This window comes from Dichotomopilus funicola (genome assembly GCF_033296635.1).
Source record: "Dichotomopilus funicola strain CBS 141.50 unplaced genomic scaffold C8A04scaffold_69, whole genome shotgun sequence".
Lineage (NCBI taxonomy): Eukaryota > Fungi > Ascomycota > Sordariomycetes > Sordariales > Chaetomiaceae > Dichotomopilus > Dichotomopilus funicola.
Genome location: NW_026944090.1, coordinates 80,169 through 102,082, shown reverse-complemented (window position 1 = coordinate 102,082; position 21,914 = coordinate 80,169). Strand labels below are relative to the sequence as shown.

Here is a 21,914-nt window from a genome sequence, read left to right as displayed (position 1 = left end):
TAGCCCAACAAACGCAGGCCGGCTTGCGGAGAAGGCCGTGTTGTACCCTCCAGCCGGGAGCATACCTTCTGAGCAGCCGGGGGCGCCATCATGATGGGTCGGGGTTCAATGCTACATCGAGACAAAAGAAGAAATCACCGGAGCCTTGCCAGGTTTTGTTCATGCGATATCCCATTCCCCGCCCCGTGCAGTCCTATCTATCCCGTCCAACGACATGAAATGTGAATCTGAAACCAAGTCCCATGTCTGTTATGATTGAGTCCCTACGTTCGAATATCCTGTGCTCAGACCCAGCATTGCCCATTATAAGTACGCCTTCCATGCCTGTTGTGTTTTGGCTGTCGTCTCGCCGCGCTCATTCATGAACTGTCAACAAACATGTCCGTATTAGCTTCTGGTCTGTATCACCTCTGTAGCAGGTAGTAGGCGTGAACGTAACGACGAAGAATATGATGAATCAATAACGGTGAATAAATCATGCAATGGAAAGTGAGAACCATCCCCCGGCCGTTCAGCCAGGTTCATGAATCCTCCTTGAGGGACATCCTACTCATTAGATCCTCCATCTCCTTATCTCCTTGCCCCCTAGGCACCTTGACCTCCCCACTCGGCACCTCCCCAGCCGCAAGCAACCGCTCGCGTGTCTTCTCTGCTTCTTCCTTCTCCCTCTCCTCCCTCGCCACCTTCTCCACCTCCTCCTTCTGCTTCCGCTCTTCACCCTCCAACACAGCCAGCTCCTCATCAATCTCCTCCTCATCCACCACCACCGTACCAGCCGACTCCGCCAAGATTGATCCGACCTCATCAACATCCGCCATCTGCTCGCGCAGCCGATCCACAACATCCGCGACCCGATCCGCCCCGCCCGTGCGCGCATTCAGCGACGCCAGCGCAGTGCCAGACGCTTCCATCACACGCACCAGCTGCACATTGTCAGCGGCGCGCTCGATCTGCGCCGCGACTTCTTCCAGCTGGTGCACGGTAGCGAAGCGCTGGGCGAGAGTGGACTCGGCGAGTTTGCGGGAGCGGAGGGCTGCTAGAGCGGCGACGCGGTTGGATTTGGAGACGGCTTGGTGGGCCTGGGCGGTCAGTTGTTCGACGCGGGCGGTTAGGAGGGCGGTTTGATGGGTGAGGGAGACGAGGAGTTCTTTGAGTTGCGCGATTGAGGTGTCTTCCGGGGTGATCTCGGCGGGTTCGTTGTTGTTGTCGTTGGAGGAAGAGGTTGGGGACTGGATCTTGATGGTGGTGCCGTCGTATAGGATGGCGGGTTTGTCGCGGGAAAGGAAGCGGAGGAGGACGTCCATGTCGGTTTCGGAGAGTTTGTGGCCGTCGAGGAGCTGGTCGTTAAAGGTTTTGTAGAAGTGCGCTTTCGAAAAGGTGCGGTCGAAGCGGGTTCCCGCTGTGGCGGCTGGGCCTTGTTGTGAGGCGAACGCCTTGCCGGCTTCCTCGACATTGGAAACCACAACGAACTCCCCTGGTGGAAGAGAATCCTTCTTCAGAATATCTGCTACCCCGAGCTGCTTCATCGTCCATGAAGCGAGGTTCCACACCGACCATGGCCGGTAGTAGATGCTCTCCTTAGCTTCGAGAAAGTCTCGCAGCGGGACGAGATCTTTCGCTGCTAAGGCCTCACGTACTACGGTACCGAGGGCGAGTGGCCGACCGTACTGCTTTGACTCCAATGCACGGAGCAGCTGTTCATCCGAGTGCAGAACAAATAGATTTGAAGCAGCCCCTCGCCCGGCTGGAGCTAACCCTGAGCCGACGATGCGCCCGAGAGCTTTGCGCCATGCCGATACGTTGGCTTCGTAGCCGTCTGGGTTTAGCGTACGCTGGGTCTGGAAATCGGAGTAGAGTGCAGGAAGTCGAGCTCTAGGACAATGTCAGTTGCCGAGCGTGGGGTTTGAGATTTTAGCATCAAGCCATGTTTAGACACGTAAACATACTTCCTAAAAGCTGGCTCGTTTTCCACGAGATATTCAAGCAGAGACGGGCTCATCTTGTCGAGATGGAAATACGTTTAGCAGGGGGGAAGGTCGTAACCAGAAATTGTCTTCCGTCCGAACGGCCGTTATCAAATATTGATGAACCGAAGCAATCTGATGTCGATTGGGGATATACACTTCAGCTGGCAAAATGGCCCGGCAACGCAAAGACCGCCGGATGCTGCCAGCGCCCTCAATCCTTCAAAAGAAACTTTCACAAGAAAATAAATAACATAAAGACGACAAAGACCCAAGCGCGTCTATAGGCAGCAACGGCGCGGTCCCAACGACACCAACGCGCTTCAACGACAAAAGGTGGACGGTGAGAGTCAGTCGTTCCAGCAATGACGTTCTGGGGGGTTCAGGGAGGGCTGGCCAGTGGTTGTTGATCCCGAGGCAGCGAGGTGCTTATCTTATCTCTCGAGGCCAGCTCCGGCAGGCAGCAGACCGGAGTGGGGCAGCAATTGGTGTTGGTGTTACGGTACCCGAAGCGGCCACCAACAAGACCACAACCGCCCCCTTTCTTACTTGGTAGGTACCTTATTGCACAATCCCTTGCAAGACATCATTTTCCCAAAGTTCAAAATCGCAAGTATTTGTCGACATGCATATCCATATATGAGTGCGGTGATTGCCCGACAAACACCCGCATTCCCACTAAAGCCAGACTTTGTGTTTACCTCCTGTTAGACATTGAACGGAGGGGCAGCCTTGCGCAGAGGTTGCGAATTCTCTTAGGCGTGTTTTGCCGTTCGTCGCCTTACCCTACACATCGAAAATGGTATCCAACCAAGATATGAACAAGCATCGTGAGCCAGGTTGCACCGGGGTTACTCCAGATAAGAAATACTACAAAGTTGGGAATTCGTTCATCAAGCGGACTCTTCGGTAACATAAATAGATGACAACAACCACCAACTGGACACTATCTACCTACCTGCCTCAGCGATGGAAAACGGACGCCACGATCTTATTATATCTCCGGGAGAAAACAAATATCCCGCTCCCGCGTCTATATCATACCTTCGAAGACAATGGGGCTTTCTATTTTAGTACCGAACCTGTACCGGGGGTTAGTATAACCCAGCTTATGGAGGAGCAAAAGCAAGTAGTCACCAAGGAGCTTCTGGAGCACATTGCTACGCTCAAATCGCTCCGATCCGACACCCCGGGCGTACCAGGCCAAACGCTACTATATACTCCTAACAGGGCTTACAGCTGGTTCTGGAAGCATCACTCTTATTGAAAGTCGAAGCTAGAGCTCGAGAAAGGGAGTTACGTTTTCTGCCACAACGATCTAGGCCAGCATAACGTCATTGTCGACCCTGAAACACTCAAAATTAACGCCATCATCGACTGGGAGTATGGCGGATTTTGGCCCGAGTGGTTTGAGCGGCCGTATTGGGAGCGGAAAGGACCCAGCGCTCCCCTTGCCCGCGAAGAGGACGATGCGGAGCGGTGCCGCGAGTGGCTCTTGACTCATTGTGTCGAAGTAGAGATGGAGCACCTACGATCACTGAAGGAGAAGCTGGGGGGGCAGTCATAGCTTTCTTCCAAGGTAAAGGCCGGCGGCCGCAGTCTACCATCAACAGACTCGATCATCCACCGTGCCGAAGCTGACGCTGCCTGGTTACCTCTTTCGGGTCCTTAGTATGGTTCCTGACGCGCGAAACGGCTAAGTCGCCCCTCATGCACCAACTGACACATGTCCCGGGTAAACTACCACTCCAACGTCCCATTCCAAGGAACATAATACCACTGATTTTCATACCTGCTCGTTGGATCAGGCCAGTCAGCTGACGAGGGCGGATCAAGCGTGACCGCTGCGATTGTAAAGGGTCTTTCACCCCCCAACCAGTCAAGCCGGAACCACAGGTGAGGGGTCCGAACGGGATCCTCGACTCGTAACGTCGCCCCGCTCGACGCCAGCTTGTCTGGGCGGACCTGCCCGAGGCTCTCTTGCCGCCCGTCGTGATAGCGCAGGACGATGCCGCTGATGGTGCCCCGCTCTGTTCGGCAGAACGTCACCTCTGCCACGCCGTACATGTTGGCAGACGAGTAAAATATGAAGTAGCAGGGGGCTTCGTCATTGTAAAGGGGGAAGCAAGGTGGGGATGATGGGGTTGGAAGCCCCTTTGGTCGCCGAGTGTGGTCATTGGAGGCGGCGCTGCTGCTGATGTTGCTGGGCTCGGTAGGAAGAGGGGTCTCGAATAGGAACCGTCGGAGGCCGTAGTCCCCGGTGTCGACATAGATTTGGCCGGGGTCGGGTCCGCCGCGATACACGAGAGTGTAGGTATAGTGTCCCTCGGCGTGAGCCTTGCTCTGAGGGTGCGGGCCCATTACCAAGGTACTATCTTGGTTTGTTCTGAACTAATAACCCATGGAAGGTTATATTGCAACCAGTGTAAGCGGCTGTCCTGCGGAATGATCACCAATTCTGGCTAGTTGAAGAGGGGTTCGCTTACCACAAGGGCAACAGAGCGGTCAGTGTACCATCACCATCCCGAACACGTACCCAGATCTCGGTGATCAGCTCTCCCGGATTGCGCGGCGCATACAACCACACAGGGCGAATTCGTTTTCGCCTATCTTGTGCAGCGTACGCCTCCAAGTCCTACTCTCCCGTTGGAGGGGTGTGAGGGAGGATGGCAAAAGGTTGCATGCCGCAGAAAACGGAGTAACCTTCGGTCCCGGGGACGTTGCAGACGAATGAAGTCATGCGAAACGGTGTATTACTTGTTTCGAATATGTTGTGCGCCCATAACTTTTGTTCGGGGCGCGGGGGTCGATCAAAAGCATCCTCCAAGTCTGATACGTTGGGCAAACCCACGGACTTAGCGGGCTGGGGGAACACAAGATCCAATGAGCGAAGCTTTGTGCCCTAGGGAATAATAAATGGCACACAGCCACGCGGTAAGCCGTGGTAGCTCTAATTCAATAACTGGGAGATGAAAGACCAAGAGAAAAGAGAAAAAAGGACCAAAAGAAAAGGACAGTCATACATCAGTATAGCACTTGAATCTGGTGCCCGGGATGATCCTGAGACTTTTCCACCAAATATTGGCCCCGTCATAGTTATGATGAACCTCTGAAGTGGTGAGCGAGGAGGTAAACATGATGTTGCGGACGCCTAGGTGATCCTCGACGATGTACATGGTATCTACGGCGTCATCCGGGAGAGGCGTATGCAGTAGTGTGAGCTCAGAGGCGACGGGTGCTTGTTGATCAGGCGTGTCTCGCTGGTTTGTGATACACCTAATATACCGTACACCCTCAAGGTCGACATAGCGAGCCCAAGTTTTCGTCGAGATGTCAAATGTATAGGTCTTGTCGTCCGAACCGTGCGTTTCCCAGAGGACGCGGCCCGCGTCCGCGGCGTTCCGACGGAGCGCTGCGACAGCACAACAATGCTGAGCGATCATCTCGCAAATCTCGAACGGAAGGGGTACAGGACCCTGTTCTGAAATACTACGCAGAAATAGAGCATATGGTGTGTGAAGCCACCGCTCATACCGCTTGACCTCAGCTGGGGGAGGGTCGTAAGCATATATCGTGGCCCAAAACCGGCCGGCAGGCGGGATGCTGCGTTCGCGAGTGAGGCAATCGGTATGGCAGAGCACGGCAAAGCGAGTGGCGAGTTGGTACCAAAACAGGGAGTCGTCCCCCCCACAGTACGCAAAGGCGTTTCTATCATCTTCGTAGCTGCGGCCACGGTTGTAGTCGTAGGTCGCAAGAGTGGTACCGTCTCTCATGTCCATTATGGGGGGCTCAAGCGTTAGAACACGGAACTAAACTTGGATCAAGCTCGGCTCGTGATGAGAAGAAAAAGACACTCTCTGAACGAAGAAGGAGCATAAGAAAACGGGGGTGAGGTGCAGCTCAGAGACGCGGAGGAAAGCAATGGTACATAGATATCATCAGAGATCATGATCCTCACTTTTATGCAATCAGCACATACCTATATCCACCTGCTCGTCGTCGAGAGCCTTGAAGGTACAGATGCCGCAGCGGTTTGACATGGAAACGAATTTCCAGGAGCGTACTGTGTTTGCCATGGTCAAGTGGGGGGCAACAGTCAAGCCCAGACTAAAATGGCAAGAGATCCAGAGATACTGCAGCGACGTGAGCTATCTAGCGAAGATGGAAGTTGACACCTGAAGACGGGAGTTGGCAAATACGGGAGTTAAGTAGAACCTGGGGAAGTTACCTCCAGCCAAGATGGGAAAGCGCGGACACTGCGATTATAGACAACTCGAACTAGTGAGCGGGGTAGCGGTCCATTCTTGGGAAGTGGTCGAGACGCCGTAGGCAATATGAACTTGCCAACTTTGCGGACTCTGTATGTTGACTAATAACTGATTCCACAGCGAATCTCCCGCCATAAGGTTTTTGCCATTTTGACCGCAATGTATGATATTACTGGGCTTCCTGTTACCGCCGATTCATAGATCACGTCTCAATGCTGAAGAGCAGAGGCTGAGGAGGTGCTCGGTGCGAATACTCAAGCTCATAAAGAAAAGGATCAATACAACATGCGAATCCCTCAATTCTGTCTTCGACTGTCGTCAAGTATGGTTTTCGAAAACGATAAACGCCGACCCATGCAAGTGCCGTCTTATTCCCTGTTTCCATGTCTAAACCACAATACAATGTCTGTTCCGCTGCCTCCCGTTGTGATCATCAATCATCAACCAAACCCGTCATTGACACGGCCGGCTTCTACTGCCTCTGCTGGCAGGGTATCATGCAGCGGTGCGGTTTCCAGCCCGGCACTTCCTCCTCCCCCAACACCGGCCACCCCCGCGGGGTTGATCAAGCTCATCCGTTTAGATTGCTTGCTAGTCCCTAGCGTCTCACGCTCCTCATCCACTTCTTCCTTTGCCCCCCCTTCATCGCTTTGGTTTCCGTTACCACCGTAATTATTATACTGGTTCTCCCCGGCTTCACTTCCATAAATAGGAGCAGCCGCACCATCCGCCCGCAACCCGGCCTTGACCTGCCCTTGCAAGCCGGCCAGGAAATCACTGGCCACCCCAAAGTTCTGCACACCACACTCCGCCGGCAGCAGCGCATACATACGCCTGGCCTCGCCCAAGCACCGCTGCGCCTGCACATGCTTCCCCAGCGCGACCCACGCCTCGGCACCCAGCACGCTCCACAACGCTGACTTGCGATGGCGTGCCCCCCATGACTGCGATCCGTGGCCCGACTTGGAAGCGTAGCAGACGGCCATCCGCTCGCGCAGCAGGGCATCACCGACGGGGCCCGTCAAGCGGGCCTCGAGCACGCGGATGCCCCAGCGCACGGCCTCGTCGACGCCGGATCCGCCACGGAGACGGAGGAGTTCGAGGGCGAGCACGGTGCAGCGGACGGCGCCGTAGAGGGAGTCACAGCGGGTGTGATACGAGTACAGGGCCTGCTCGAGCATCTGGTTGATGGTCTCGATGCGGGTCTTGGACGACATGTTTGGCGGCATGATGAGTAGGGCCAGGGCGGCCATTTCGTTGGCCGAGGCATGGTATTTCCAGGCTTTGTCGTTTTGGAAGTCGCTGCGGAGCAGTTCGTACGTGGACATGGCGAGCTTCCAGTCGCGCAGCATAAAGGCGTAGTCGGCGAGCCGCCGCATGATGGCCTCGGAGCTGTCGGCCCGGTAGAAGCCCCCCTGGGAATCGTAGTTGCTAGACGAGCTCGACCCGCCGCCGCCACCGCCGCTACCGCTAGCGCCGGAGGAGCTGCGGCTCGAGCTGCCAAAGGTCCACCGTTTCGACAGGCTCATGAACCGACCGCTGAGTCCGCGACGGCGCGACGCCACCTGGTCGTTCCACACCGAGATGTTGCGCTCCATGGTGGGCACGACGGACTGGGTTACCATCTCGCGCACAAGTGTGCGTATCGCCGTGGCGTCCGACTCGAAAATGTACCGCGTGGGGTCTTCAAAGTCTTCCCGCGTCTCGCTCGCCTCGATGTCGGCCAGTTCCTCGGCCGCCGTCATCCAGTCGCTTCTCGGGAGTGGGATGCTGTCGTCGTCCGTCTCGGCGCTCTGGGTGCTCCGTAGCCGTAGGAGGTGGCAGTGTAGCCCAAAGTTGCGTTTCATCTGGTCAAACAGCGCCATCGACTTGGTGATGTCGCCGTTCTCCTCATCGTGCACGAGAACGTAGTATCGGAGGTACTCGCCGTCTACCCATGGCGGCAAGCTGCGGTCTCCCTGGCTCGTCTCGCGGTACAACTTCTGTAAGGTCTCGATAGGTGCTGGGTCCCGCGAGCTGATCGCCATGACGCAGGCCACCGGGTGGGCAAACGACTCGTGAGGCGCAAATGGCAACCCTGACAGTAATCGACGCAGGTACAGCGCATAATATGGCGAGGTCGCATCCATATCTAGCCCCAGCCTCGTAGGTGATGCAGACGGGGACATCCCACTCCCGGCATAAGCCTCCTCCGCAAAATTCAGATGCCTGTCGACCACGGCTTCCACCTGTGCGATGATATCCCCCTTTTTACTCCCACTCGCCGCACCAGGGACGGAGCCAGCATTAGCATCAGGTTGCCCATTGAGGAACCCCCCTCCCACCAACCCCGTAACATCTGGCTCTTCCAAGCCCTCCCCATACCGAACAAACCGTACCGAGAAATCCTCCCACGGCCTGGACGCCCCATTACTATCCCTCACCATCACCTTCCCCTGCACCCGCTCCCCAAACGGCCGCAACAGCTCCCACAGCCCCGCGGCAAACCCTTTCCCCCGCGCCAGCCCGTCCACATCCACCGACGCATGGATCGCAATATGCGGCACAAAGCTATGCAGCATCAAACTGAGCGGATCCCCCGGATTGTCCGCCCCGCCGGCGTCGAGAAGCGACTGGTTCTGTAGTTGCTGCTGCTGATACGGTGATCGCGCCCCGCCGCCAAAGACGGAGCCGGTCATGGGTAGCGACATGGTTGAGGCGCGGCCGGGGGAGCGGGCGGACGCGAACGAGCCCGCGGGCGAGGCGGAGCGGGAGCCAGGCGGCGTGAGAGTGGAGCGGAAGAGGGAGGCTGTCGAGCGGCGATCTCGGAGGGGTAGCGGTGCTGGGGGTTGTTGTTGGGCTCGGCGAGGTACCCGCGCGGAGGGGGCAGGGCCGCTGCCGGTCGGGTCGGACTCGTCGTCGGGTTGTGCGAGGGGATGGTGGGCTGTCGGGGGTAGGGATTGGCGGGTTTGGGGGAGGCGTGGGGAGGGCAACGAGGAGGAAGAGGCGGATGTCATGGCGGCTGCTGCTGGGGGGAGCGGTTTGACGGGCTCGGGCTGCTGTGCGAGGTGGGCATCGTCGGGAGGCTGCATGGGGTGTTTGGGATTGGTCGAGCGTTTGGTCCGGAGGTTTCCGGCCGGAGATATTGAAGGAGCGGGAGGTTGGGGTGTAGTGTGTTGTTCGTGTTTAGTCCCAACGGAAAACTGCAGTCCCAAGTTCGTGACAATGGGTGTGTTGTTGGGGCAGTGGTTGACGTTTAATTAGATGCTGCAAATTGCGGGGTGGAATTTGTACAGCTTTGTGCTCGTTCGGACTTTGATCAATGTAATTTTGGATATAATTCGACACGGCTTTCTGTATCGCTTTTTTGGACGGAATGTGGAGTTCTTCGGGGTATCTGTACACAAACTTCCAAAATCTTGGAGCTCATCGCGGGGTTGCGATGTGTCTGCCGGCGGCTTTCCTGGAGGTTCGGCCGGGGGAATTGCTTGTTGGCAATAAGCCAATCAACATCATTTCACGTGGATGGGGGGCCCACCTCAACCTTCATCTGCCGGCTGACCGCGGGTGCCCGGCAAGTGCACGCTCTAACTATCAGCTCCAAGCTCCTAACACTCATATGAGGACTCGTTCCTTCTCTATCCGGTGACATGAGGGTCAAGGAATCTGCATTTTTGCCCACATTTCGATCTATTTTTCTATGTGCGTGATCTTGATCGATGGTAATTTTCCCCATCCCATCACCATTAAATCACACCTCTCCACTCCCGCAGCCTTTCCGACGCGCGCCGCGTCCAGTCTTTACATACCCCAGATTTGAGGATGCACACCAAGAACTGTCGAAAGTGTTCTATATCGGGATCGATATTGCACATGTCGAGGAGCAGACACGAGACTGTCCGCTCCCGCGTGTGACACAACCAGTCCGTGCTCGGGTGCAGGCTTGGGCAAGCTGCCCATCTCGATACCTGCATCAATTCAGCTGAAGCACGTCCGCATCTGGGTCGGCCCGGGTCGCTCGCCGAGCTAGCGCGAGCAAGACGACGTGTCGTGCCGACAACGCATCATTTTGAGATGCAGGCAGTTTTTCTTTCCCCCGATACGAAGCCGGGGAGGATTCGCGATCTCGACGAGATGGACCACTGACACACCACCATCGTTCTCAGCCAGCGACTTCCGCTTCGAGAAGGTAAGAGTCCCGTCGTCGCAGCGCTCGCCCGCAGCCTGCAAGCCCGCTGTCTCGTCAACCTTGGCGTGGTGCTGTGGGTTGTTGGCCACGCTCTTCTCTGGCAGCCCACCCACAAACACCAAAGATGAGGCCGACCGATTTTTGTGCTCTCTGCAGGTCTCGCCTTGACAGCCCAACGGTCATGTCCTATTTCCTGGATTTTCCCGCACAGGCGCGCTGGTTTGTTGCGCCGCCTCGACTCATGGAAGCGAAAAAGAACATCGCCGATCCCGTGGACGACTGCAAAGCCGGTCGACCTGCGCTGCCGGCCAACTCACGACATTAGCCAGTTCGGCTGAATATCTGCACCTTGGTCAGAGCTCGGAGGTAACGTTGAGAACATTGCTGCAGCTTTCATCCTCAGCTAGGAGGGGGAGGCGACGATCGTTGCATTTGGGGGATTGTGTCACCAAAATCCTTACCTTTTTTTTTCGCTCAGCGAGGACCGCGCACGCAGCTGCATGAGTTCCAGGCCAGCCATGGACCCCGCGGCAACCGGGGTTGACGAACCAACGCAATCCGCCGTTTGCTACGACGATGAGCGAGAAGAGATACTCACCGAGCTCTCGAGAGAGGGAGAAAGAGAAAACGCGAGAGCGAGAGAGGGCAACCCGAAAAAATATCATTCTCAGCTCGGGCGAAGAGAGCAGCCACAACATCCCAGAGCGGCTTCTGCCCACACACAACACACAACAGCCCCGTTTCTTGGCAAGGCAAGGGCGGGATCTGCAAGCCAAGCTTCGGCTCTGATTGCCGAACCGGAACCTCGCCAGGAACCGCAGCCCTTCTCTGCTCCCTTTTCTTCCCTTTCCTTTTTACATAGCAGCCCACAGGACGGCCAGATTTTTGCGCCGGGATGGACCAGACTGCTATTCCCGGCACCATCGTTCGGCTGCTCACCGGCCCACTGCTTCCAGCGAGATCCAGCCAGCGCTGGACTCAGCTCGCCCACAGCAGTCCCACACATGTCTTGCCATGGACGGGACTTTTCCAGCCCGATGATCACCCCACTGAGAGGGGGGTCGAGACGATGGGTTTGGCTTTTTATTTTTATTTTTTATTTATTTTCCTCCTTTCGACAGTCCCTCAGGATGCTCTGTTGAATTCCCAGATATGGTCAAATGGCTGGAAGCTCCGCTCGACCATTAAGTCTTTTACATTTACCTCTTTTACATTTACCCCCCTTTCACCCGCCACCCGTTAATTACTCTCCGCGGGAAACCAGCCGTGCATGGCGTCAACCACAACTTCCCGTTATAGCCCGCTGCTACTGCAGCGTTCCACTTCGTATAACGAGGTGAGCGAGTTTGCTTTCGCGTCCTGCGTGGGATTCTCTGGGAGGGTTGCTTTGCTCTCCCGCCCCTGGCAGCACGTTGGCAGCTCGTTGGGCTGGCCCACTCGAACCACTGGACGGGACGCTGGGCGGGACCGTGGACGTGTGCAGTGGACGCTGAGCGGCGACTGGATGAGTGCGACCAATTTATGCACTTCATCTATGCGCCCAGCCGACTATTGAACTACCGGACCTGGCTCCCGCACACGCCTAAACATGGCTTTACGTACATACTACATCTATCTATCCATCCATACATATACCTAGGTCTCCCGGCCTCCATTGCTTCCGCTGTGTCACTTTTCTGGCTACCCCACATGTTTATGTGTCGTTGTTGACTTGACGGTTGAGACGGTTGCTGCCCGTCATGCTGTTTGACCGTCGCTTGGTGGCCGGCTTGGCCGGTCTTTTGACCGCCACGCGTGTGAGTGCCGATGCGTGCACAGAAGACTTGGTGATTGACGACTTCACCACATGGCTGACCGGGTTTAACAACCTGGGTTCGGAAAACGGGGGTATGTAGTCCCCCATTCTTGGTGATCTCGATGAGGGGGTATCTCGGTGAGATTACACACATGATGAGACTCGCCGCTGACTTTCCTTGTAGATGACGGGTCTATGACAGCCATTGCTGCCACACCAGGCTATGTTGTGTTCACCCCCAAGGCCGACGATAGCTCGTACTTTTACGAGTCCTTTGCGTGTCAACCCGCCATCACGGACGGCTACAATGCCATTGAGTTCACGGTCGTGGGCCCGGCCAATGGCTCGTTTGCGCTTGAGTTGCAAACACTCTCCAGTTGCAGCGATGAGACAGGGGCATACAACAGTTCCTGGAACTTTGTCGAGGGGCTAACCGGCGAGCGCCAAACCATCAACCTGCCTCTCGATGGCTGGGACGATGCGCCCAACTACGACGCCATCGTCGGCCTGGCATGGTCTACGTTTTCCGAGAACGAAGTGAACTGGTCTGTAGGCAACGTGACTCTTGTTTGCGCCGCTGCCGAGACTGAGCCTGCTCCTGACCCTTCGCCCACCGAGGGCGAACCGGAGCCTACTGGGGCGGCCAGGGTGGCCAAGCCGGCCGCCACTGACCTCTACGCCGGAACGCAAACCCGTCCAGCCCGTGCTGCTGGCGCGCGTTCTGTTCCTCGTGCGCGTGCTGCTGCTGGCGCTTCCCACAAGAGGGAGATTGTCGGCCTCCACGGCCGCGCTCTACCCTCGCCGACTGCCCCCCCATTTGCCGCCCGCGCGGCGAATGCTGCACCTGCTGCGACCTCCGAGGCGGACGCCTGCACGAACCTGCTGATCGACGACTGGGAGTCACAGTCGCGGCTGACGTTCCTGGGGTACAACGCCCTGGACCAGACGTCGAGTGATGATGCGTCAATGGCGTCGATTATTGTCAGCAACCACAGACTACTACTAACCCCGGTCGACGAGGACTCGTACTTTTACAGCGAGTTTGGGTGCCTGGACGTCGGCACCACGTACGGCGGCATCTCGTTCCGTATCAAGGCCTCGCGCGGCACCGAGTTCTCCGTCAGCATTGGGTACGCCGCCGACACGTGCAGTACCAACCCCGACGATGAAGGTCAGTCGTCGAGCTTGTCGACCGACGATCTGAACTGGACCTTTGACGGCACCGAAAAGCTGTACTCACTCCCCTTCTCGGCATTCAGTGGAGTGGGCGGGTCGAAGCTCACGTTGATCTACTTTGAGGGTTTCAGCCACAATGTGTCGTTTGGACCCATGTCCTTCTACTGCGGCGACGAGGCGTCCGAGTACCAGCTGCCGACCGACGTCCCGACCTCGCCGGCGGTTACGCAGCCTACACCGTCAACGACACCCGCGTCTAAGAACTTGGTCATCGATACCTTCAAAGACTCGGAATCGAACGACCTGGGCGAGTGGCACGGCGCGGACGAGGAAGGCATGGTGGCGACGTTTGGCAATAACGTGGTGACTCTCCACACCAACGACTCGGACCTGTCGTGGTACACGCAACTGGCGGGCCAATGCCGCGACCTGCGCGAGTACGGGGGAGGCTACCTCCACTTCGCGTATTCGGGCAGCAACAAGTTCAGCATCGCGCTGCAGCAGCACAATGAGAAGTGCGACGACACGATCAAGCCGTTCCCAGAGACGTGGGATTCGCTCGAGGCCGCGCGCTACGCCACGTCGTCGGACATCTACATCCCCATTAGCCACTTCAATGTTAACCTCACGCGCGTCGTCGGCTTCGCACTCAAGGGCTTCTACAGCACCACCCCGACCAAGATCACCAAGATCGAGATCGTCGACGAGCTGCCGTCCGGCTGGGGCGAGATTCCACCCAAGCTCGCGTCGGGCAACCTCGTCTTCTCGTGCACGCGGCCCAACTCGTTCGCAGTGGCCATCGACGACGGCGACCCGCAGTTTGCCGCGCGCGTCGTCGAGATTCTCGAAGCCGCCGACATTCCCGTGACCTTCTTCACGGTGGGCCTCCCCTTACTCGACGAGTCCAACGGCCTCGCCGACATCTACAAGGACATGGCCTCGCGGGGCCACCAGATCGCGCTGCACTCGTACACCCACCCGCCGATGGAGGGCCTGCCGGACGAGGCGTCGATTGACTGGGAGTACACCAACGATGTCGGCGCGGTGAAGCAGGTCTTTGGCGACGGGGTGCACACCAACTACTTCCGCCCTCCGTTCGGTACCGAAGGCGCCCGCATGCGCCAGCGGTTGGCAGCGGTGTTGGACGATCCCAGCCCGTACATTGTTGAGTGGAGCATCGATATCGAGGACTGGCTGTGGGCGGAGAGCGACACGCCGGAGAAGCAGCTGGATGCGTTTGAGCGGGATGTTAAGGCTGGTGGTAACCTGATGGTGATGCATTATTTGTATAACTCGACGGTTGAGTTGTTGCCTGAGTTTATTCGGGTTGCGAAGGGGACCGGCAAGCGTCTGATGCGCGTGGACCAGTGTTTGGAGGATCCGAACGCGCCGCCTCTTGATTAATTGGTTGGTCGAAGAAAAGAGGCCGTGGAGGGAGGGTTGAGGGGGGTGACTGTTGTATGTGCTTGGTAACGTCAGTACAAAGATCCGAGTAAATAGAAAATATGAGTGGACTGTGAGTAAATTACAGGGTAACCAAGAGTGGTACCATTCGACGCTCTTCACACACTCCTACGTGACGGCAACTACGTGACAGTATGAGACTCGAGATTGCAAAATTAACGGCATTTGTCTCTAGTCTAACAAGGACCCGCCTGATATCCATCTCTGCATCCGACGTGATTGCCATAACGTATCATTCGACATCCCACGCCCTTCCCCAAAACTCCATACGCCACAGCCAGTTTGAATCGTTCAGCCATGTCCTCCTTTACACATAACATCTCAAATAACCCTAACCCTCCATCTTACCCCTATCTTTCATCTCTCCTCTTTACTGTGTAGAACTACCTACGTAGTAGATAATCAGACTTCCTCCACGGCACAGTTCGGATGGAGCACATAGACAATCTCCCCAGCCTGTGCCGAGGCGCTGCCCTCGCCGTTGGCATTCTCCCCGTCCGTGTCGGCATCGGCATCCGTCATGCCTTGGCCGCGAATCGCCATGAGGATGTTGTCCTGTTATCGCATTAACACTCCGTTCGTATCCTCTAACTGAAGAAAAAGGGGGAAAAATTACCTTGACCATCTTGCGAATAACCTTACCCGCCAGCTCCCGCTCAGCATGGTACGCCGCCTCACCATCCAACTCGTCCTCCTTCTGCTCGAGATACCAGTCCACCAGCGCATCGCCGGACAAGCCCTCGCCAGCGCCCGAAGTTTCGTCCTCGGCAACCTTGGACGCGAGCAGGTTGACGATGGTGATGTATTTGTCGTAGGCAATTGTTTGTTTGGGAGCTGCTGCTGAGGGTGCTGCTGATGGGTCGCGGGCGGTGTCCTCGTCCATGGCCTCGTCATCTCCTTGGGGTGTGCCTGCGGCTGCGGAGGCCGCGCGACGGAGGGTCTCGCCGTCGTCCATGGGGGTGTCGATATCCTCCTGGACGACATCCTCGTCGTCGTCCATCTCGACATCGTCGTGCTCGACCGAGATGATACTCTGTCGCAGCAGGTGGAACGCCTCGTTGACGAACTCGGGCGTGATGTCCTCGACACAGTTGGCCTTGGCGATCGCCTCGGACAACCGGATCATGCTTTCCAGCTGCCGCACCGTGATGCGGTAGCTGTTGCGGCCCACGCCACCCTGGGCGTCGTCGGCGCGTAGGTCCTTGTACCGCTGCACCAGGACCTCCTTGGCTTCGTCAGTGAATTCCGGGCGGAACGTGCGGGCGAAGCGGATGTAGCGCTGGATTTGTTCCGTCGAGAACTCCGGGGTAACGGCGGCATCGCGGCGCGCGTGGATACCGACGATGTGCTCAGCCAGGTGGCGGTCAACTTTTTCGTTGCACTCGTCGAGGATGACGAAGAAGAGGTCGAAACGGGACATGATAGGGGCCGACATGTTGATGTTGGCGCGCAGAGTGGTCTTGCGGTTGTAGCGGCCGCCGACGGGGTTGGCCGCGGCCAGGATGGAAGTGCGGGCGTTGAGGGTGGCCTGGATGCCGGCTTTGGCGATCGAGATGGTCTGCTGTTCCATGGCTTCGTGGATGGCGACCTGGTCCGCGATGTCCATCTTGTCGAACTCGTCGATGCAGCACACGCCGTTGTCGGCCAGCATCAGCGCACCAGCCTCGATGGTGAACTCGCCCGTCTCTTCGTCCTTGACCACGGCCGCCGTGAGACCGGCCGCGGACGATGCTTTCCCGGAGGTGTACACAGCGCGGGGCGCAAAGCTGCACACGTACTTGAGAAACTGCGACTTGGACGTCGACGGGTCGCCGACGATGCAGATGTTGATATCGCCACGCAGCTGCATGCCTTCAGGGGTCGACTTGCTCACACCGGACAGCAGCTGCAGCAGCACGCCCTTCTTGACGATCTCATGGCCGTACACCATGGGCGCGAGTGACTGCACCAACCGGCCGTAGATGTGGTCGCTGTGCACCATCGCGCGCAAGTCCTCGATCTCTTCTTGGGTATACGACGCCAGCACAGCCTCCTGCAACTCCTTGACCGTCTCGGCCGTCTCGAGGTTGCTACTGCCCGTCATGGCACCCACCACGTCGACGATCTGCGCCTCGCCCGACGCCCCGATCGACGACACGTCCGCGCTGACCATGCACGCAAGAAAGGCCAGCCGGTAAGTCAGGTCGCGCACACCCAGCGCCTTCAGCCCGCCCACACCACTACCGCCCGCATCCGCACCACGGTCATCCCGCACGGCCACCCGCTTCAACCCAGGCAGCCCCATCTGGCTCACGTCGGGCACGACAATCAACGCGCCGGTGAAGACGCACTTCTCACCGGCCTTGGCGCGGTCAACCATCTCACCACGCAGGATGATGTCCATAGTGCGGGGCATGCTACCCGTGGGGATCTCGCTGCTGTTCTCCTGCACGCGCACCTTTTGCCAATCGACAAACGTGCTCTGCGGGATCTTGAGCTGCCAGGCGGTGCGGTTCAGGCACGTCGCGTTGGGACACTGCGTCGGCTCCGTGTAGCGGAACGTCTGCTCAACATCGGGCACCACGCTGCGGCACGCCAGACACTCGAACGTGGCCAGCGCCAGCTCGGGACGCACCTCGGACGTCCGCGTCACCGTGCCGCTGATCGCCAGCAGCTGGCCGATGTTGCGCGCCCGCAGCGCCCGCACGCGCGAGACCAGCGGCAGATGGTAGAAGGCGATCGAGAACAGCTTGTCCGTTTGCTGGTGTGCCGTCTTGCTGCTCAGGTCGCCTTGGCTCGTTCCTCCAGTACCTGATCCAAATGTACTGCCCCCGGAACTGTGCTGTTGCTGGCTCGACGCCGTCGGCTGCCGGTGCTCCCGGAAATACTGCGGTTCATACTTGGCAATCATATTATGCAGCGCGGCCGTTAAAAACGGCAAGAACCGATAATACGACTCCATAATCCCCGTAGCCAGCGCCCCGTTGTGCCAGTTCTCCAGGTGCTTATAATCCACATAAAACGTCGACAGCTGGTACGTCCGCAGCCCATGGATCTGGGCAACATAGTACTTATCCGTCGTCGCGGCACTCGACGTTGGCGGCGGTGCCTGGGAACCCCCTGGGCCCCCGGCCCCCGAACCCCGCGGCGTCTCAACATACCCCTCGATAAACGACTCAAACGACTCCTGGATGATCAACCCGATCTTGTCTTCCACGCGCGGGATATTCGCCGGGTCTGTCGGCCGCGCCCGCACCGGCACCTGGTCGTCTGCGAACCCTTCCCCGCCTTCGCCCTCGCCGTCGCTTAGCGCGCCCAGGCTCTCGGAGGGAGGTACTGCGGGCCCGCGGCCGGGTAGTCGTCCTGCGCGGGGTGTGCGGGACCCGGGCCCGTCTGAGGTCATGAACCCGGCGTCGCTGAAGGACCCTGGTGTGGCCATTTTTTGTTGTGTTCCTTTCCTCCTGTGTCGGCCTCTGTTTTTGTGGCTTTTTTTTAGGGGCGGTTCTTTTTTTCTTATTTCCCCTAAATTCCTCGTTTCTCGGCAGCGAGTCGGCCCGGAATGGTGTCAACAAAGAGTTCAGGGCCTATTTGTAGGATAAATGGCGACACGGTATCCGTGTTTCGTGGGCTGTTGTCGATTAGGTGGTGGGAATATTCGGCTGGTTGAATTGTTTGGGTTGTTGGGCTGGTGGAAGGTTGCAGCGGTAAAGGTAGGGGTCAAATGCAGAAGCTCAATGTGCGGGGCATGAGACGCGAGAAAACGCGGGACCACACGCGTCGGGACGCGGAATTGTGGGGCCAGGTTTAATTGCTCCGCTAAGTGAATTTCCTTGTCTTTTTTGCCATTGGGTCTTTTCTTGCACGACTGTGGTGTTATGCAAATATGAATAATAATGCTGCTAGTGGGTATTTACTATTTTCGACTCCTTGCCCGCCATGCCTATAAACAACCCCCCTTCCCAGAGCCTTGAATCTCTACGAAGGTACTCAAACCTCTACCACCCCCAGGTCCGGCTGGCCGCCGTAAAGACCGGCGGTTTCCACTGGATCCGATCCGGATCAATTATTCGCTTCTGCTTGGCCTTGCTCTTCTCCCGCTGCTGCACCAGCTTCTCCGGTATCACAATCTTGTGCTCACCCTTGTGGTACACCTGCATCTTGAGCGCCTGCAGCGTATGCTCCACGTCCTGCGTCGTCATCGCTAGCCGCGTCGCGATGCTCTCGATCGTGCACTTCTCCTGGCTGTCGCTGTACCCCAGCAGCAGGTCCACAATGTTCTCCGACCAGTACTGCCGGTAACTCAACAGTCCCAAATCAGACAGCGGTTTCTCCGGCGACCCCAGCTTGCCCTCGATCTTGGACAGCTCGTACGAGAACTGGATCAGCAGCCGCCCGTACCCCTTGCGCTGGTACTGTGGCAGCGTCAAAATACACGCCACGTTGTACCCGTCCGCGCTTTCCTTCTCCTTGGAGAAGTACCCGATCAGATGCGACCCTTTCTCATCCCTAGTGGTCATGACGTAAAACAGGAACGGGTCCACGTCGTAGTACAGCGTCTTGTGGTCCAGAAACATCTTGGACAGCAGACACAGGTTGCGGCACCACGTCCGCTGCCGCTTCCCGTCGATCTCGTAAAAGGATACAAAATCGTCCCGGTAGATCTCGTTACCCGGTGGGTGCTGCAGCGTGCACTTCATCCTGTGGCTTTTGAACGACGTCAGGTCCCCGTAGTAGCTCAGGCAAAACTCGCAAATGTAGATGCAGTCCTCCTGGCTGAACACCTCCGGGTACGGCGAGAAGTACCATGGGAACAGCACGTTGCGGCCAAACTCGACCTTGGAGATGTTCCGGATGCGGGAAATCTCGGCTGGATTCTGCGTCATAGAGCCCGAAGTCCGAAGCTTTTCGATTTCCCGATCCCGGCTGAACGACTGCGCGTGCTCCTTCTTGGCCGCGCTGGCCGGCGTCTCGTCTTCGTCGATCTCCATCTCGTCCGAGGCCACATTGGGAGTCGCCCCAAGCTCCAGGCTCGCATTCGCCTTGTCCTCCCCATCTGTTTTATTATTTTGTTGCGACTGCTGCTGCGACTCGACGAATTCGCTCCAGGGATGTGGTGTTTGGCCCTCCGAGCCCGGCTCAGACTGTTCTCGCTTGCCGACCTTTTTCTGCGCTTTTTTGGACGGCGGGGCCTTCTTCGGCACGGCCGCCGTCTTTTTCGCCTTGGTGTCCTTCTGCTTGTCCTTTTCCGGGTTGGGCCACTCGACGTCCTGGTCAAAGTCGATTCTAGCAACTGGTACCCATTCGTCTAATCGCTTGTTGAAGTTGTCAAAGTTGCAGTAGAATTGCCGGCCGCTCTTAGTCTCTTTGATGCTGAGAATCTCGGCGCGCCGTGGCTGACCGTCTTTTGTGACCTGCGCAATGCATCCGACTCTAAGAGCGCGGGGTGTTAGCAGTCGGCAGCTAGCTAATCTAAAAAGACACTCAGAGACAACAAAAGGGACGAAGAGAGAGGCGCACTTGATAGTATCCGGCGTTGCTTTCCCCTTTTGGCGCGGCCCATCCGAGCCCACCTCGGGTTCGCCATGCGTTGCGCTGGGGCTCATGATGAAAAGGCAAATGTGGGATGTAACGCGCGATGAAAAAAATGCTGCAACCCCGTGTAAATGGCGACCTCGAAATGTTGAATTGGAGATGGAGGGGCATCTGCAGTCGACAGTGGAGTGGACTAAAAAACTGAGTGGGTCCCGGCTCGGCCCAGAACCTTGATGGCCGTGCGCGCATGTCTGCCGTGTGATCTCACGCTAGCCGCTTTGGGATGAATATCTGCCCCCACTTTCACCCAGCCCGTTTTCATCTGATCGCAAAGTGAGGTGGTTTGGCATCTCAAAAAACTGAATTTTCGAAATATCAGTTCCTGCCCGGCTGGGCTTGAACCGTCCACGACCCCAAAACCGCGCTCCCTTCAGCTATGAATGTTCTCCGGAACTTTCTCAAAGACAGGCCAATCATGTCCACGCTCTCATCAAACTGGAAAAAGCTCCAAGCCGTACTAAAAGGCGACTCGCCCGCGGCTCCAAAGAGGAAAGCAGACGACGACGGCAAGGCAGGATCGAAGACGAAGAAACAAAAAAAGGGTCCCATAGCGGTTCCCAAGTCGACCAGAAGAATCAATTTCCCCAAACCCGAAGGGCCAGGCCATCTCTATCCTTCACCCATCATGGGCAACACGCAATCGTCCAAAATCGACCCGATCCCGCCCGAGCGTGGCGTGGCGCCCTCCCTATCCATCTGGGCAGGCGGCGAGGTGACCACCCTAGAATCGATCGCGGAAGCGTACAAGCTAGGCCTCAAATTCGACGACTCGCCCGTGCGGGTAAACGAAGGGCTGGTACCAGGCCTCGAGCTGGGCAAGTACGTGGCGATCGACTGCGAGATGGTCGGCGTGGGCCACGAAGGGCGGGTGGACTCGCTGGCGCGGGTCAGCGCGGTGGATTTCCTGGGCCAGCAGATATACGACTCGTACGTGCTGCAGCGGGAGAAGGTGGTGGACTGGCGGACCAAGGTCAGCGGGGTCGCGCCGCGGCATATGAAAGAGGCGCGGCCGTTTGAAGAGGTGCAGGCGCAAATAATGGCGGTGCTGCGGGGCCGGGTGTTGATCGGGCACGATGTGAAGCACGACCTGCTCGCGCTAGAGATCAAGCACATCGACAGCATGATCCGGGACACGTCGCGGCACGCGGGGTTCCAAAAGTACGCGTGGGGCCCGCGACCGTCGCTGCGGGTGTTGGCGCAGGAGCTGCTCGGGGTGGAGATTCAGAAGGGGGAACACTCGAGTCTGGAGGATGCGCGGGTGGCCATGTTGTTGTTCCGGACACACAAAACGGCGTTCGACATGGAACACCTGCGGCGGTTTCCACAGCCGAAGAAGAAACCGAACAAAAAGGATCAGCCGAAGTCCTCGAAGACTACCAGAAGGTTGTCCGACTTCGAGAAGAAGAAGGGAATCAAAGCGAAAGCGAACGCGCGGGCAAAGGCGAAGAAGTCAAGGGGGAAGAAACGGTGATAAATGGGCTATCCGTATGACCATACCGTACTGAACA

The 21,914-nt window shown here is 57.5% G+C and overlaps 9 protein-coding genes across 9 annotated transcripts; 3 read left to right on the top strand and 6 right to left on the bottom strand.

The window, feature by feature from the left end:
- Positions 1–521: 521 nt before the first annotated feature.
- Positions 522–1,999, bottom strand: C8A04DRAFT_31624 (Snf7-domain-containing protein; the record flags this gene model as incomplete). The annotated part of the gene is made up of 2 exons (XM_062781813.1): positions 522–1,872; positions 1,947–1,999. The coding sequence occupies 2 exons, from the start codon at positions 1,997–1,999 to the stop codon at positions 522–524; spliced, it is 1,404 nt and encodes a 467-aa protein (XP_062634223.1).
- A 782-nt stretch (positions 2,000–2,781) lies between these two features.
- On the top strand, positions 2,782–3,531 carry C8A04DRAFT_39583 (kinase-like domain protein; the record flags this gene model as incomplete). The annotated part of the gene is made up of 3 exons (XM_062784643.1): positions 2,782–2,841; positions 2,887–3,206; positions 3,261–3,531. 3 exons carry the CDS (start codon positions 2,782–2,784, stop codon positions 3,529–3,531), a joined length of 651 nt encoding a protein of 216 aa, XP_062634222.1.
- Positions 3,532–3,704: 173 nt separating this feature from the next.
- C8A04DRAFT_31622 (uncharacterized protein) lies at positions 3,705–4,325 on the bottom strand (the record flags this gene model as incomplete). The annotated part of the gene is made up of 1 exon (XM_062781812.1): positions 3,705–4,325. The coding sequence occupies one exon, from the start codon at positions 4,323–4,325 to the stop codon at positions 3,705–3,707; it is 621 nt and encodes a 206-aa protein (XP_062634221.1).
- Positions 4,326–4,981: 656 nt separating this feature from the next.
- On the bottom strand, positions 4,982–5,743 carry C8A04DRAFT_31621 (uncharacterized protein; the record flags this gene model as incomplete). Its single annotated transcript, XM_062781811.1, has 1 exon — positions 4,982–5,743. The coding sequence occupies one exon, from the start codon at positions 5,741–5,743 to the stop codon at positions 4,982–4,984; it is 762 nt and encodes a 253-aa protein (XP_062634220.1).
- A 929-nt stretch (positions 5,744–6,672) lies between these two features.
- Positions 6,673–9,228, bottom strand: C8A04DRAFT_14595 (ER-golgi trafficking TRAPP I complex 85 kDa subunit-domain-containing protein; the record flags this gene model as incomplete). The annotated part of the gene is made up of 2 exons (XM_062778161.1): positions 6,673–6,872; positions 6,957–9,228. 2 exons carry the CDS (start codon positions 9,226–9,228, stop codon positions 6,673–6,675), a joined length of 2,472 nt encoding a protein of 823 aa, XP_062634219.1.
- Positions 9,229–12,139: 2,911 nt separating this feature from the next.
- Positions 12,140–14,775, top strand: C8A04DRAFT_14594 (uncharacterized protein; the record flags this gene model as incomplete). The annotated part of the gene is made up of 3 exons (XM_062778160.1): positions 12,140–12,287; positions 12,380–12,762; positions 12,964–14,775. The coding sequence occupies 3 exons, from the start codon at positions 12,140–12,142 to the stop codon at positions 14,773–14,775; spliced, it is 2,343 nt and encodes a 780-aa protein (XP_062634218.1).
- A 462-nt stretch (positions 14,776–15,237) lies between these two features.
- C8A04DRAFT_31618 (MCM2/3/5 family-domain-containing protein) lies at positions 15,238–18,253 on the bottom strand (the record flags this gene model as incomplete). The annotated part of the gene is made up of 2 exons (XM_062781810.1): positions 15,238–15,390; positions 15,452–18,253. 2 exons carry the CDS (start codon positions 18,251–18,253, stop codon positions 15,238–15,240), a joined length of 2,955 nt encoding a protein of 984 aa, XP_062634217.1.
- Positions 18,254–18,809: 556 nt separating this feature from the next.
- C8A04DRAFT_39579 (acyl-CoA N-acyltransferase) lies at positions 18,810–20,417 on the bottom strand (the record flags this gene model as incomplete). The annotated part of the gene is made up of 2 exons (XM_062784642.1): positions 18,810–20,244; positions 20,332–20,417. The coding sequence occupies 2 exons, from the start codon at positions 20,415–20,417 to the stop codon at positions 18,810–18,812; spliced, it is 1,521 nt and encodes a 506-aa protein (XP_062634216.1).
- Positions 20,418–20,821: 404 nt separating this feature from the next.
- C8A04DRAFT_14568 (ribonuclease H-like domain-containing protein) lies at positions 20,822–21,877 on the top strand (the record flags this gene model as incomplete). Its single annotated transcript, XM_062778150.1, has 1 exon — positions 20,822–21,877. One exon carries the CDS (start codon positions 20,822–20,824, stop codon positions 21,875–21,877), a length of 1,056 nt encoding a protein of 351 aa, XP_062634215.1.
- Positions 21,878–21,914: the final 37 nt, after the last annotated feature.